The sequence below is a fragment of the Carassius carassius genome, chromosome 32 (assembly GCF_963082965.1).
Source record: "Carassius carassius chromosome 32, fCarCar2.1, whole genome shotgun sequence".
In the NCBI taxonomy this organism is placed as follows: Eukaryota; Metazoa; Chordata; class Actinopteri; order Cypriniformes; family Cyprinidae; genus Carassius; species Carassius carassius.
Window position 1 is genome coordinate 18524577 of NC_081786.1, and position 12238 is coordinate 18536814.

The 12238-nt window shown below is 37.9% G+C and overlaps 1 protein-coding gene across 1 annotated transcript in view; it reads left to right on the top strand.

Moving 5' to 3' along the window:
* Window positions 1–12238, top strand: part of LOC132112905 (arf-GAP with SH3 domain, ANK repeat and PH domain-containing protein 2-like) — a 74894-nt gene that overhangs the window by 60089 nt on the left and 2567 nt on the right. The window contains exons 18-27 of the mRNA XM_059520642.1: window positions 1209–1294; window positions 1490–1605; window positions 2115–2182; window positions 3520–3627; window positions 5952–6180; window positions 8764–8910; window positions 10244–10358; window positions 10651–10736; window positions 10832–10911; window positions 11380–11493. Coding sequence (XP_059376625.1) covers window positions 1209–1294; window positions 1490–1605; window positions 2115–2182; window positions 3520–3627; window positions 5952–6180; window positions 8764–8910; window positions 10244–10358; window positions 10651–10736; window positions 10832–10911; window positions 11380–11493 — 1149 coding nt within the window. The remainder of the gene's footprint in view (window positions 1–1208; window positions 1295–1489; window positions 1606–2114; window positions 2183–3519; window positions 3628–5951; window positions 6181–8763; window positions 8911–10243; window positions 10359–10650; window positions 10737–10831; window positions 10912–11379; window positions 11494–12238) is intronic.

A 12238-nucleotide genomic window follows, 5' to 3' on the forward strand; every position in this document is an offset into this window, starting at 1 on the left:
GTATGGAATTTTTGGCCACCAGGGGTCACTCAATCAAAATAATAACATAAGACGTACTTTGATGACGTCGGGAAAGAGCGTAGGCTCATGGGAGTTGTTGTTCATTGGAACACGCGCTCTGTCGCTCCCCACATTTTAACTGAGGCCGGCGACACACTTGATGCGTGGCGCAAGCGTCTCAGCTGCGTGGCGTGTCAGTTTTTAATTCGGCTCCCATGTTAATGGGTTAGAGCTTGCAGACTGCCTGCGTGAGAGGCGTGTCTCAGGTCCGGCTCGAGCCGCGCAGAAAACGTGTGCATGCTAGAAATAGAACCGACGCCTATTTTTCACGCGACACGCAAGCGTGTTGGAAGCGTTTCCAGGCAAAATATAATAGGAAAATGTTTATATGTAATTTTGTACACAAATACATATTAATTCATGACATTTTGATGTTTGAAAGTCAATAGGTAAGACATAAATTCAGATATAAATGTAATTTACAAAATAAATAAATAATTATCGATTTTCAAATATTGCACCTGTCAAACATCGTCTATTTTGCCGTCAATACTGTTGACGGTGTCCTTTATCAGTAGGCTTTATATTTATGTTCAACATGAAGTATAGATATTGTTGTCATGAAGACAAGAGCCTGGTCTGTCAGCGGTCTCCCTCTATGTCACCTACAGCAGCAGCAGCAGCACGGTTCTGGTGTGTAAAGACACAGAAAACGCGAGGCAGCCGCCACGCAGCCAGTGTGTCACCGGCCTTAGTATTTTGACAATCACGTATTTTCGAACGGAGAGATATATGAATTATCAGACCCCTATCAAATCAATATTCCTTCTAGCTAGTAGTAATATATGTTAAAAAAACACGGTTGCCTTTCGTTAATAATTATAATTATGTTTATACTATGATATCGAACAAGATAGTGAACTGCATTTGAAGCTACTTTATCCAGCTAGATATAGAACACATGTAGATTTACATTATACTCTACATGAGAGCTAGTCCGTCTGCGTTTTACACAAGACATCATCGTTTCACAAAATATACGGATAGATACAGTTAGACTGAACTGAACAGACAACATTTCTGTGAAATGTTACTTGGTGTTGCGTACTCGTGGTTCGTTCACACATGATATGTCCAAAATCATGGTCTGTCAAACCCAAACAGTCTAAACATATCATGTTGTTTGTTTGTTTGGTTTGCTGTGGTAGGAACAAGGTGAGACAGCCCTTCATCTGGCCGTGAGATTGGTGGACAGAACCTCCCTTCACATCATTGACTTCCTCACCCAGAACAGGCAAGACCCAGACAGCCGACTCTCTTTCCCAAGTTTATTTCCCTTGTTTGCTACAACTAAATCTAACTTAATGGCTTTTTTGACCAAAGCTATTTAAAAGTCCCAGTTTTGAAGGTTACAGAGCTGTGGCTGGAATGGAAACTTGAGATTGAATGTTTTCTAAATAAGCAAAATGATGTTTAATTCTTCCCGCAGTTTAAACCTGGATAAGCAAACAGCTAAAGGAAGCACAGCGCTGCATTACTGCTGCCTGACGGACAACAGCGAGTGTCTCAAACTGCTGCTGAGAGGAAAAGCCTCTATAGACATCGGTATGCAGCAAAAGAAATCTCCTCCTGACATAGTCCCTGTTGAAACAGGACGTTTGGGTGTGACATTTCGACGGGGTCCCTTTAATGATGTCCTTAAGGATTCTGATAGTCCTTGTTTTGTCTGTTGGATGTTCTCACACCATGTTCTTATCCTGACTGCTGGGAGAAGTTGGTTTTGGCGATTGGAGAGGGTTTGTAATTCTGTTGTGGTCCTGTTATTAACAATCTGTCCACCAACAATGGGAAGTAAAGACAACAGCCATATGTGGCCTAGCGGTTGTATGTGGGAGGGTGAATCTGTGCCAGGGAATCTCCTCTCAGATCCCTGCCAGCGTCTATTGTGAGCAAGCTGTCTGGAAAGACTTGGCTTTGTCTCCTCTGTAAAATAAAATCCAATACAGGTAGCCAAGAGTACAGAATGTGGTGGGAAAATGTGAAGGATGCTCTTATCCTTTCAGGCTTGATATATGTATCAAACCAATGTATTCTGTGTCTGTGTGTGTGTTTAGGTAATGAGGCTGGTGAGACACCGCTGGACATCGCCAGGAGACTCAAACACCTGCAGTGTGAAGAACTGGTGAGCCATCATATATATATATATATATATATATATATATATTCTAGGGCTGTGCGATTAATCGAACTCTAAATAAAATCACGATTTGAGTGTGCGCGATTTCTAAATCACTTTATAGCATGATTTTCCACAGCCCCGACCTCCCGCAGTATGTTATCTGAACCAATCAGGATGCAGCGCACCTAAGTGGAGTGCGGGTCAGAGCAGACTGGGCATATGCCTAACTCCAGGTTCACACACTCTGTCTGTGATGCGTAGCCTTTTTTTTTTTCGAGCCCATGTTAACGGAACAGAACGTTCACACAGCACGCGGTAAAAGATGAGAACAGAAAAGGTTATAAATAGAAAGGTACGAAAAGATTTAATATCTTGTATTTCGGTTTTTTTCCTTGTTTAACTGAAGAAAGTTCTGCCACATCCAACTATTAATTTTATCAATGCATTGGCAGAGGGAGTCAATGGGGCTGTAGTCATTTGGAGATAAGGCTTGGTAAATCTGGGTATCATCAGCATAGCTGTGATAGGCAATTTGGTTCTTTCTCATTATTTGACTTAGTGGGAGCATATACAGGCTAAACAAGAGCGGTGCGAGAATTGACCCTTGTGGGACTCCGCATGTCATGGACGTCCACTTAGACTTATGCTCTCCTAGACTCACATAATAGCCTCTCCCTTCGAAGTATGAGTTGAACCATTTGAGTACCATCCCAGAAAGCCTGACCCAGTTTTCCAGTCTCTCTAGTAGTAATTTATGATCTACAGTGTCAAATGCAGCACTGAGATCTAGCAATACCAGCACCGATATTTTGCCAGTCACAATTTAAGCAAATATCATTTATTATCTTAATGAGTGCTGTCTCTGTGCTGTGATGTGGTTGAAAACCAGATTGAAAATTGTCCAGGTATCCATTTGAGTTTAAGTATTTGTTCAGCTGATTAAAAACGACCTTTTCTATAATTTTGCCTATAAAAGGAATATTAGATATTGGTCTAAAATTGATCAAAATTGTGTTATCAAGATTGCTCTTTTTCAGGAGGGGCTTAACAACTGCATCTTTTAAGGAGTTTGGAAATGTCCCAGAGAGAAGTGAGGTGTTTACCATTTCTAAAAGATCTGCTTCCAAGCAGTTAAGCACACTGTAAAGCATGACTGTAAAGCATGCCTGTGTGTGTCAAAATTGTGATTTAAAATCGAAATCGCAAAATTGATCAAAAAGTCGTGATAGTTTTTTTTTGTCAATATCGCACAGCCCTAATATACACACAACATCCTTGTAGATGAATATGAGTGATAGCTGCTAAGAACTGCTGGTTTATGATATGTGTCGGTCTGTTAGCTGAACCAGGCGCTTGCAGGGAAGTTCAACGCTCATGTGCATGTGGAGTACGAGTGGAGACTTCAGCATGAAGACCTGGACGAGAGTGATGAAGATCTGGATGAGAAGGTGAGGAAGAATCAAATGTCTTTGTTGCAGTAGATTATGCCTTGTGACTAGTGTATGGGTGTTAGTGTGTGTGCTTGTTTGTGTATATATTTAATAAAATATGTAAATATTTACTGATAGATTATGCTTAATTTAGTGTGTGAAGATATTTAGTAATATTTAATATATAATAATGGTGTATTTAATTTAAAAGCCTTTTAAATTAAACCATTATTGTAGCTGGGTAGGTTAAAGATATAGTAAAAAATTAATTAAAAATAATGAAACAAAAAATAAAAGCATTTTTTAAAAAAAATTTTTTGGTAAATGAACAAAAGACAGTATAATATTTTATTATTTTCATTTATATACACTAATCTAATAATACATTGAAATGTAGAGCAATTTTTTGAGCAATGTAATCAAATCAGTTTTGAATCAGTTCACTTAACCACTTTGCCATTCCTTTTTTTTTGGAATGTGGATTTAATTTATACTTTGAATTTAAATGAAAATAAAACAAAAAATATTGTAATTACTAGTGTTGTCAAATGATTAATCGCATCCAAAATAAATGTTTTTGTTTGCATAATATATGTGTATACTGTGTATATTTATGATGTGTATATATAAATACACACACATGCATGTATATATTTCAGAAAAATGTTACATTTATATATTAAATATATTTATATATGTGTATATATTAGTGGTGGGCCGTTATCGGCGTTAACGTGTTGCGTTAACGTGAGACTCTTATCGGGCGATAAAAAAAATATCGCCTTTAATCTATTCTCAAAGTTGGGTTGGGAGCTGGGTCTATACTAAGCAAACTATGATGACTTTCACCTTGATATTTTATATAACCGACTGGTTGAGGCCAGCCTAAAAAGATGCTCAGGACAGTTGACGGGCCACTGCTGCGCATCGTCATGAAAGCTTAACTTTTTCACGTGTTTTTAAGCCTAACCGCTTGTCGATGTAAACATTAAAGCATCCAAAAACAAGACGCGGAAAAGCTGAACAGAGTAGCTGGTTACTCGCGCGCTGTGTTCGGTGCGCACGAGAGAGAGAGAGAGCCACGTATCACGGACAGCGACACTGAACCGAGCTCTCTTCTGTGAAGTTCTCCTCGAAGTCCCTCCTGCACCTGAACGAACAAATACAAATCGCAGTTTGAACAAACAAAAAGATGTGAAAGAGCCCAAAGAAAGAGCTGTAATGTTAATCCAAGAAAATGAAAATCACTCACTGCTCTTGACTGAATTACTTTGTAGTTTTAACAGTTAAACCAAAAATTATTCAGACACCAGATATAATTTTTGATATATATAGCAAAACTGTAATAATGTGAAAAATGTTGAAGGTGTCTGAATAAATGTAGGTTTGATTGTATATTTCCTTTTTTACATTGAAGACTATCCAGTGCTATTTTACATTTAATTATTTGGTTTCTGTACCTTGACACCTACAAACTTGAAAAAAACTTAAACATTGTGTAACTAGCACAAATAAATAAAAATAAACGGACATACAAATTAAACAATTTCAAACAGGGCCCACTGGTACAACCTTCACCTGGGCCCCGCTGACCCCAGCTACGGTCCTGCTCACGTCTGTTTCACACATACTCCGTCTGCAGTGCGTATGTAGTTCATGTGCGTTACGTATGTGGTGCAGCTCGGACTCTATGTGCTTTCACACAGGACGCGTTTGCAGTTCGCTACTCGGTACATAAACGATCGCTGCACTGCTGCAGACGCAACGCTCCTGGAACGCAACTGGAATCTGTTAACATGGGAGCATAAAAAAATATGCGACACAATTCGAATGAGCCATTTTAATCTAGATTAATTTCAAGATCACAGTGAGATTAATCTAGATTAAAAAAATTAATCTATGCCCACCACTAGTATATATTTATATTCATATAAATCATGTAAATATTTTCAAAATATATGCTGTATGCATGTCTCTATATACATAATAAATATACACAGCACACACATAATGTATATTATGTAACTCTTACTTTGGATGCGATTAATCGTGATTACTTGTTTGACAACACTAGTAATTACTATAATAAGTACATAGTGTGTACACGAGGAACAGGACTGTAAAATTAAGTGCTTCTGCAAAATTCATAGTCTGTTCATTTGGACCATTTGAACTGATTCACTGGTTCAAAATGCATTGAAAAAATGTTTTTATATTGACCAAATAAAAACTGCATTATAATCATCTCAATAATTATGATGATTATTATTTTTATATATGGCCTGCAAAATCGTTGCAAATGTTTGAAGTGAGTATTCAGTGTGTTTACATTGTGTCTATAGTCCAGTCCTCACCGGCGGGACGAGAGGCCCTTTAGCTGCTACACTCTGGGCAGTAATTCCCTTCAGCCCAGTCCGGCCAGCCTGGCACGAGACGCACGAGACATGGTCAAAGACAAGCAGCGGTTTGTGCCCAACCTGGTCAACAACGAGACCTATGGAACCATCATCAACACCAACTCCCCGGTCGCCCTGTCCAGCTCCGCACCTCCTCTGCCTCCCCGAAATTTAGGTACTTTATATTTCAATCAGCTCATGATGAAGCTGGAAAAACAGTGATTAAGGGCTGAGGCAGAAATAGACCAGCCTCCCTCCATTACATTAAATATACAAAAAAACTATGAAATCCAAAAACGAACCAAATGGATGGCATAAAAATTAATATAATTATTAATTAAAGGTGCCACAGAATGCATTGATACAATATTTTAAATTGTTTTGAGTGTGAATGCGAAGTTTTATCTCAAAATGCCTGAAATTTAATCTTGAAATTGCCACTTTTAGGGTATGAGCCAAAACGCTCCATTTATGTGTAAGTCCCCTTTAAATGAAAATGAGCTGTTGCTCCCGCCTCCCTTCCAGTGTTCCCAAGTCTGTGGTTTTCCCATGGAATTTGGCTACTTTAACACTGTTGCTGCGGGTTGCTTTTCATGTCCGCGGGAGGGTTTTGTTGCAAAAACCTAGCAACCCCGCATCCCTTCTCCATAACAGTGCGGCTCTTCAAGAGCTCATGCTCATGGCATACCGGTGTTACTGTGACTGTATTACTGACCTCGCACATCGCTTCCAAACACAATTTTTAATTAACTACCACATTCATATTCATGATCATTCTGGTAGCACGTGAAGGCAGCATTTGTGAAAACAGGCATTGACAATGGTACAGTAGCTATAGCAACATTAGCCTTACATAGAGCCAAGAATCTCTTTTGGAAAACAAAATATGACGCGTGATGCTTTGTCTGGAGTCTGGATGTTTGCGCACAAAGCGTTGGTATCGATCCCTCTTTCAGAAGAAATCTTTGCACAACTGCAGCGCAGAACTGACCTTCATTTGTGAGGCAGTCGAGTCCGTTGTAAAATGTTTGCATAAAGTATAGGACTTTTCTTGTTTTCTTTTCAGGGACATTTCATTCGAAAATAAAAGTTAACCACCATGTCCTCAGCGGTCTTTGGAGACTCCTATGTTTTTTGGTGCTTCCCAACACAAAACACTTTTTTTAATGGCTCTTTGGCGCTGGCATTGTACCTCCAGCAGCTACAACAAGAGAACAGTAATGGTGGACTGCAGCTTCTCACTCAGGGATGTGTATTTGCTAATAGGGCAGAGAGCGTCACAAATGGGCAGGACTTTCACTATGTCGTCAAAGTCTGGAACTGCTTGTGTGGAGAGACTGTTTATAATTTTTTTAAATTATAAAACAATGAGTGAGTGGATTTTTGCATTTTATGGTACCTTTAATATAAAAAATAGCAAAGTAATTGTCACAGTGTAAGGTGTCCTTGTTACAGCATAATTAAACAAATAAGAACTGATTCATATTCATTATTCACATGTACTATACATGTACTGTAGGTTATAGTTAGTTATACAGTGTGTGTGTGTGTGTGTGTGTGTGTGTGTCTATATATATATATACAGTACAGACCAAAAGTTTGGAAACATTACTATTTTTAATGTTTTTGAAAGAAGTTTCTTCTGCTCATCAAGCCTGCATTTATTTGATCAAAAATACAGAAAAAACAGTAATATTGTGAAATATTATTACAACTTAAAATAATAGTTTTCTATTTGAATATACTTTTTTTTTTTAATTATTCCTGTGATGCAAAGCTGAATTTTCAGCATCATTACTCCAGCCTTCAGTGTCACATGTAACATCCAGTCTATCACATGATCATTTAGAAATCATTCTAATATTCTGATTTATTATGTGTTGGAAACAGTTCTGGTGTCTAATATATTTGATGAATAAAAGGTTAAAAAGAACTGCATTTATTCAAAAAAAAAAAAAAAATTCTAATAATATATTTTCAAGTAAAAAAAGAAAGAAAAAAAAATACTGACCCCAAATTACTGACCAGTATTGTATATTGTTATTACAAAATTTATATTTTAAAAACATAGCTTTTTTTTTATTATTACTTTTTATTCATCAAAGTATCCTAAAAAAGTATCACATGTTCTGAAAAAATATTAAGCAGCAGAACTGTTTCTGTTGTTATTAAGTGTTGTTAAATATACAAAACAGCTCATCAAATGCTACAGTAAGTCAAATATACATAAATGCATATAAAAAGTCAGTAAGGCCGTTTGACCCTGTATGATCATCATTCAGGCCACAATATGCTGCTGCTGTATTTTTAGATGTCATGTCTCACATCTGACCTGTTCTTGAATCCTGACACTGCAGAGCTCCATGGCATTGGCTGTGTGAAGAGTCTCTGAGCAGCAGTCACATGCAAAAACGCTGTCAGCCTTACAGGTCTGTTAAGATGACAGCAGATAGATGCCAGTAAACAAGAGACTCTGTCCGTCAGAGTTGAGCCTGCTTTCTGTGTTAGAACGAGATGTTTTTCTCTCTTTGCTCTCTAACCTCAGATTTCACAATGAGCTGTATTCTTAAGACACTAATGAAATTAGGTGCATAATGGAGCTCTGCTGGTCTGGAGCAGCTCCAGGGTCCAGAAAAAGAGACATAGCAGAGCTTTCTCGTCATCTAGTAAATAAAAGCACTGTCCTGTAGAACATTCTGAATTCACTCTCTTTGAATCTGACATGCTATCGCTCTTTCTTCTCCTCTCCTTCCCACAGTTCAGCCGTCTGGTCTTGCTGGAATGGTTCAGGGATCTCCCGGTTGGAAACCTGGCTCCCTAGACCTGACTGGCAGGCAGCGATCTTCCTCTGACCCCCCCAACATGCATCCTCCAGCGCCCCCCTTACGGGGCACATCCACTTCCCGTGAGTCGGCTTTACATGAATGAGTGGATGAAGCTTTGCTCCAGGCCAGTGATTCGGTTTCATGTGGATTTAGATTAAGGCCGGATTGTTCTTTGATTGATCCTGGATCAGCTTTTTGTAATGTCATTTCATGGCAGCATCTTACCGCATGAATATTAATGACATTTTTGTCTTCTGCGAATTGACCATACTTAACTGTCCATTCGCTTTAATATTAATATTCAAGAACCAATAGCAGGTGCCCGGCTTCAGTAATTCTGGACTGCTGAAAGTCTGTTAGTGACCCATGCTCGATTTCCCCCCGCAAAACTTCAAGAGGAGTTCACTCTTTCATTCGCTGTCTTCCATTCATTCCATGTCTGTTAAGGGATTACAGATCAGAAGATAATCAAATGTCTTTTTTAATTTTCTTAATTCAGGATCAAAAACTTTGAAATAACATGATGTTAAAAGTTAAAAAAGCCAACAAGCATAATTAATATCAGTATATTTTAAATGTTTTATTATTATTAAATTATTCTAGTTATGCTCAGTGCTATATATATTCAGCTATAAATCAACTGTATAAAAACTATTAAAGCCGACAATAATAGCAGTATCTTTAATTTCTAAAAATGTGTCAACCATGTTTTGTCTACATAGGCCAAAAATGTGGAAATATCAAGAAATATAGGAACTATAGTTTCCCTATAAAAGAAATTGAATTTCATAAAACACTAAAATTTAATAATAGTGTAATTATGATGATGATGATATTTTTTATTAATGTTTATACCTAATTGGATTTTCTTAATTTGAAAACAAGCAACAAAATAAAACACGCATGTTCTCAGCATTTAAAGACAACACAGACAAAACAAAAAAGGCTGAATATTTATTAAAAATAATAGAAATATATATATTTCCGTTTCAGTGTGACACTGGGGCACAAAACCAGTCTTAGGTCGCTGGGGTATATTTGTAGAAATAGCAAAAAAATCATTGTAAGGGACAAAATTATTGTTTTTTTTCTTTTATGCCAAAAATCATTAGGTTATTAGTAAAGAATCATGTTCCATGAAGATATTTTGTTTCTTACCGCAAATATATCAAAACCTATTTTTTTTTTAATTAGTAATATTCATTGCTAAGATCTTAATTTGGATAAATTCTAGTTGTTTATCTCTGCAATATTTAGTTATAACTATATAATAATAGTCAAGGAACATCAGGTATGGGCTTCCTGGTACCAATTATGTTTCACAGAAATATTGCAACGTCTGTGAAAAGTTCTTGTTTTATTAGTTGTGAGGGTCTTTCATGTAACGGCAGCTATTTGGCGATCTCTGTGCAGTTCTTGTGACCAGCGGAGCTCCTGTGATTAAAACTGGCAGTATGATGGAGGCCATGACTATAAACCCCAAACCCGGACAGGGGCCTCCTGGGCAGAACATCAACCGGTCTACAAGGTCAGAATACTAAACAACCCGTGAACACACGCACACATGCACTCTGAAAAAACAACAGCCGCTAGTCCTTGCATAGAACTTTCTGTAGTGTTTGTGGAGTCTGACTTCAGTAAAAGGTGAGTGTGTCCTTATCTGAACACAGAGGTGGAAAACGCCTGTAGGGAAATGCTGCTTTACCAGCTCATTAATTCCAAGTCAAGTCCTCATTCACGCACACAGTGCCAGAGGACCAGGCAAGTAGGTCACTCCGATTACTGATGGTGTTACCAGCATCTGTTCTTGTTTGTTGCAGCGCGGATAAAACCTTCAGTAAAAGCACACTGATGCGCTCCGGATCCATCGAGAGACCAGGTAGATGTCAGAGAAACCATGTTGACTGTAAGTTGGTGTTAATTTAATAAAAGCCTAGCGACCATTGTTGTAGTGAAAATGCAAAGCTATTTGTGATGTCACTTCCTGTTTCTGTGGAACAGCTAAAGAAGTTCCTGGAGGCCCCCAAAACACCACAGGTCAAACTCTGCCTGCTACACACATGCCCAGGAAAACTTACCTGGTATGTTCAACCACAATATTGGCAAATTTAAGAGCATTTGGCATTTCCATTTAATGTAGGTCTGTTACATTCTTCTTCTTATTAGCTTAGGTTACTTACTTTTATTATTAAATTAATTGAGGATAATAAAAAATCAGGCTTTTAGCTTGTTTCTCATTGAAAATGTTTTTAAAAAGGTCTTTCAAAACGGGTTGAATTATAGGCCTATTATTGAAGTTATTAAAACTGCAGTCATCAATGAAAATTAAGAGCAGCTTTATTTCAAGCACCCACTTTTAAAAACAACCTGTTTAACACAAAATACAGTTCCTCTTATTTTTTTCACTATGTTTGGGCAACAAGAGAAATTAAGGGAGTAAATTAATGAAGTAGATTCTTTGAGAGAATATGCGCCATTATGCATCAGATGCAGTTTTTACTTTCACTTTCTGGTCAATTGAATGAGATTATGTCGTTTTGTGCAAACAGAAGCCGAAGCGTGTGAAGGCCATGTATAACTGTGTGGCTGATAACCCAGACGAGCTGACGTTCTCTGAGGGTGAGGTGATCGTGGTGGATGGTGAGGAGGACCAGGAGTGGTGGGTGAGTGTGATGACACACACCTCACTTTCAAATATTAAGAGCGAGGGAACCGGAGAGGAAACGTTTGTTGACCATATTTCCTTTCTTGTAACTGGCTGGTTGTTAATAAGTAAACTCAGTGAGGGTTCAGTGTCTCGGCATGTTTTCCACCAAACTGGCCGTGTTTAGTCATTCATTCTCCACGGAGCCAAATATGTGTTCCTGTGTGACTTCTGTCCTATTTACATACATCAATGGGTTCAAGATGCATTTCCATTTCAGTTTTTTCGCCAGTTGTTAAGAATACTGTTGTAAAAAAAATTATTTATTTCTTGCCTTAATTATGATAGGATAGTGCAGTGATGACAGGAAGCGAAGTAAGAGAGAGAGAGGGTGTAGGGATCATGAAAGGTCCTTGAGTCGGGATTTGAACTCGGGATGGCTGTAACGCAACTGCATACTGCCCACAAGGCTATCTGCGCTGGCCCGGATTTCATATCTGAAATAAATATATTTGAGTTGAGTTTTATTTTACAAGATAAGCTTGAAATTGAATAGAGATGGTAAATGTGAGTGTAAAAAAACAATGTTTTTATAAGTTAAATTCAGTGTATATATATTTGTGCACCACTGTATGCAGAGTTTTTTATTTTTTTTAAGATTGTATTTCTGCTTTTATTAAGTAAAGTTGGAGAGAGGGGAGTGGGGTCAAGTTTGGATTCGAACTCGGGACACTTGTAGTACAACGGCAGATTTAAGAATATTT